The sequence below is a fragment of the Macrobrachium nipponense genome, chromosome 1 (genome assembly GCF_015104395.2).
Source record: "Macrobrachium nipponense isolate FS-2020 chromosome 1, ASM1510439v2, whole genome shotgun sequence".
Classification (NCBI taxonomy): domain Eukaryota; kingdom Metazoa; phylum Arthropoda; class Malacostraca; order Decapoda; family Palaemonidae; genus Macrobrachium; species Macrobrachium nipponense.
Window position 1 is genome coordinate 9,002,824 of NC_087200.1, and position 2,500 is coordinate 9,005,323.

The 2,500-nt window shown below is 36.8% G+C and overlaps 1 protein-coding gene across 1 annotated transcript in view; it reads left to right on the forward strand.

Moving 5' to 3' along the window:
- LOC135219113 (fatty acid hydroxylase domain-containing protein 2-like) overlaps positions 1-2,500 on the forward strand; it is a 25,550-nt gene that overhangs the window by 19,672 nt on the left and 3,378 nt on the right. The window contains exons 5-6 of the mRNA XM_064255560.1: positions 148-329; positions 2,226-2,498. Coding sequence (XP_064111630.1) covers positions 148-329; positions 2,226-2,498 — 455 coding nt within the window. The remainder of the gene's footprint in view (positions 1-147; positions 330-2,225; positions 2,499-2,500) is intronic.

The window sequence follows — 2,500 nt, forward strand, 5'->3', positions numbered from 1 at the left end:
CAGTGGAAGACTGACGATGAAATCACAAAGGTAGCTCGCCAGCATCTACTAGAAGGGTCGGAATAAGTTTGTTGAGATGACCTAAACTTGCTTGTAAACTGTAAACACATTACACTTGCCAAATGTCACTAATAAGTTCTTCCCCAGACATTCGCAGTCGTGAGCTTCAACCAGATCTTCGCTGGCACTCTATTTCTCATTCTGGGCTTTTGGTTCCTGCAAGTGAGAGGCTACGATCGCTCTCCCCAGCTACCAACATTCCACTGGGTGCTCTTTGAGCTTGTCATCTGCGTCATAGTCATCGAATTCGGCTTCTACTACGCACACAGGTTAGGTCACCTTAGAGGACCACAGAATAGAATGAATAATTTATGAAATAAAGTTTTGTATAATAAGATGCACCAAAAATCAATTGCGTTTGATAATCTAAGCTTCATGTAGATAGTTGGCAATTTGCAACACATACTGCAAACACAATACTGACGACTCTTAAGGCAGGCAGACTAAGAAAAATTCCTAGTTTAAGGTGCAATCATGACTGTAGTTTCATCACTCGCAGCACAGTATGATAAAGTTTCAGAACTCAAGTAGTGAGAATGGGAATATTTCACAATTAATAATGGAAAGCTAATGAAAAATAATGGAAAGCTTCAGTTTAAGAGTATAGAGAGGTAAGACAATTCCATGTTAAACTTCAGCATGAATGTTTTCAGACAAATCAATAATATGTCCTTCAATGCCTTAACATTCTTAGCATGAGAATCTTTACGTGTTATTAGAGACTTTCGCTTTTGTGCAAGTCACATATTCTTAAAAGCTACATAATATGCAATATTTCCTACATGTGAACGTTATAATTTCAATAATATGAAGAAACGTGATGATATATTAAAAAAATGTATGTGCCTCGTTGTTGCCTAAACCACTAAATGCTTGATCTACAAAAATACAGAGGAAGGAAATGAATTCAAAACTGATCATGACAACTGTGTGGTGATATTCTTGACATTCGAAAACAATCCAGGTGGCTCGGAACCATTAAAAACATGACAACCTTCTTCCAGTTATGTACAATGTACAATGCTTCCCAGTCTTTGTACCCGAATGCAGAAAAATCAGTATTTTGTTTCATGTCTGTCAATCTCTCTGGCGTTTCTTTCCATAAGACTTTTCTTGCATTTGCGCTGCTTCAACATAATTCGCCCAACTGCTGCATGACTTCTTAGATCAATGAGAACATTTGCACATTTTCATAAAATAATACTGGTTCGTATTTTTTTCCTGGAACACGAAAACTCCAAAAATAACTTTAGTAATTGCCACATAAATCCTGAAAGAATAAAGATTTCCAGTTATAATTATATAAATTCATATGTATTTAGTTTCATTAGTTACCACGAAATTCACGATATATGTATATATATATATATATATATATATATATTATATATATATATATATATATAATATATATATTTATCTATATGTAAGTTACTGCAACATATCAAACCAGTCCTTCCATTTGACCGCTTCCTCTACATATAGGTCCTATAGTTCTATTACTACTAACTCAGTTAACAAGGCACTTTTTAGATCTAGATCTATTCCCAAACCAGATATCAAAGTGTTACCCACTTTCAGTAAATGTACCTTCTCCCATTCCCTTCAGAAATCAAGTTACCTTTGGCATCACTCTTTGTTATCTCGCCTTCATCATGTTATCATATGGTTTCTTACCTTTCAACCACCTCATTTCAAGACTTTTAAACATTTGCCTTTCACCCATGCCCAAGAGAGAGTTCAACAACCCCTCTACTACCTGTAACTCTCTCCCAATTATACTTTTGGCTCCTTCTACACAATCCTCCAATCTTTGCAATACTGTACAACAATACACTTCCGTTCTTGCAACTATACCTCACGAGTCATCACCACCGTTTTTCCATTGTACATTTTGCCATTATCCACTCAAATTTTTGTTTTTGGTTGATGTTCTCTTTCATATGATAACCTTTGTAATCACTTTGCCTATTATATCATTCTCTATAACTTCTCTTTGATCAGTCAAAGTTTTACACTGGAATGTATTGCAGTTGACATGAATGGAATCATAAAATTTTTATTATGTAGAATTCAATGTTTTTCATTCCGTTATATCACAGCTCTATGTCGAAACTAGTATTCGAGTTCCTTTTATAATATGAAATATACTATAACACCAACAGGTTAATCCATCATCGTTCCCTGTACAAACACATCCACAAGATACACCATGAATGGCAGAGCCCCATAGCCATCTCAGCATTGTACGTCCATCCTGTAGAGTACACGTTCGGCAACATGGGGCCCGTCATGTTGGGGCCCTTGCTTCTGGGGTCCCATCCCGCTACAATGTGGCTCTGGTCCACACTGGCGACAATGAACACTCTGAACGCTCACTGTGGATATCACCTCCCATTCTTCCCATCTCCGGAGGCGCATGATTTTCATCACCTCAAGT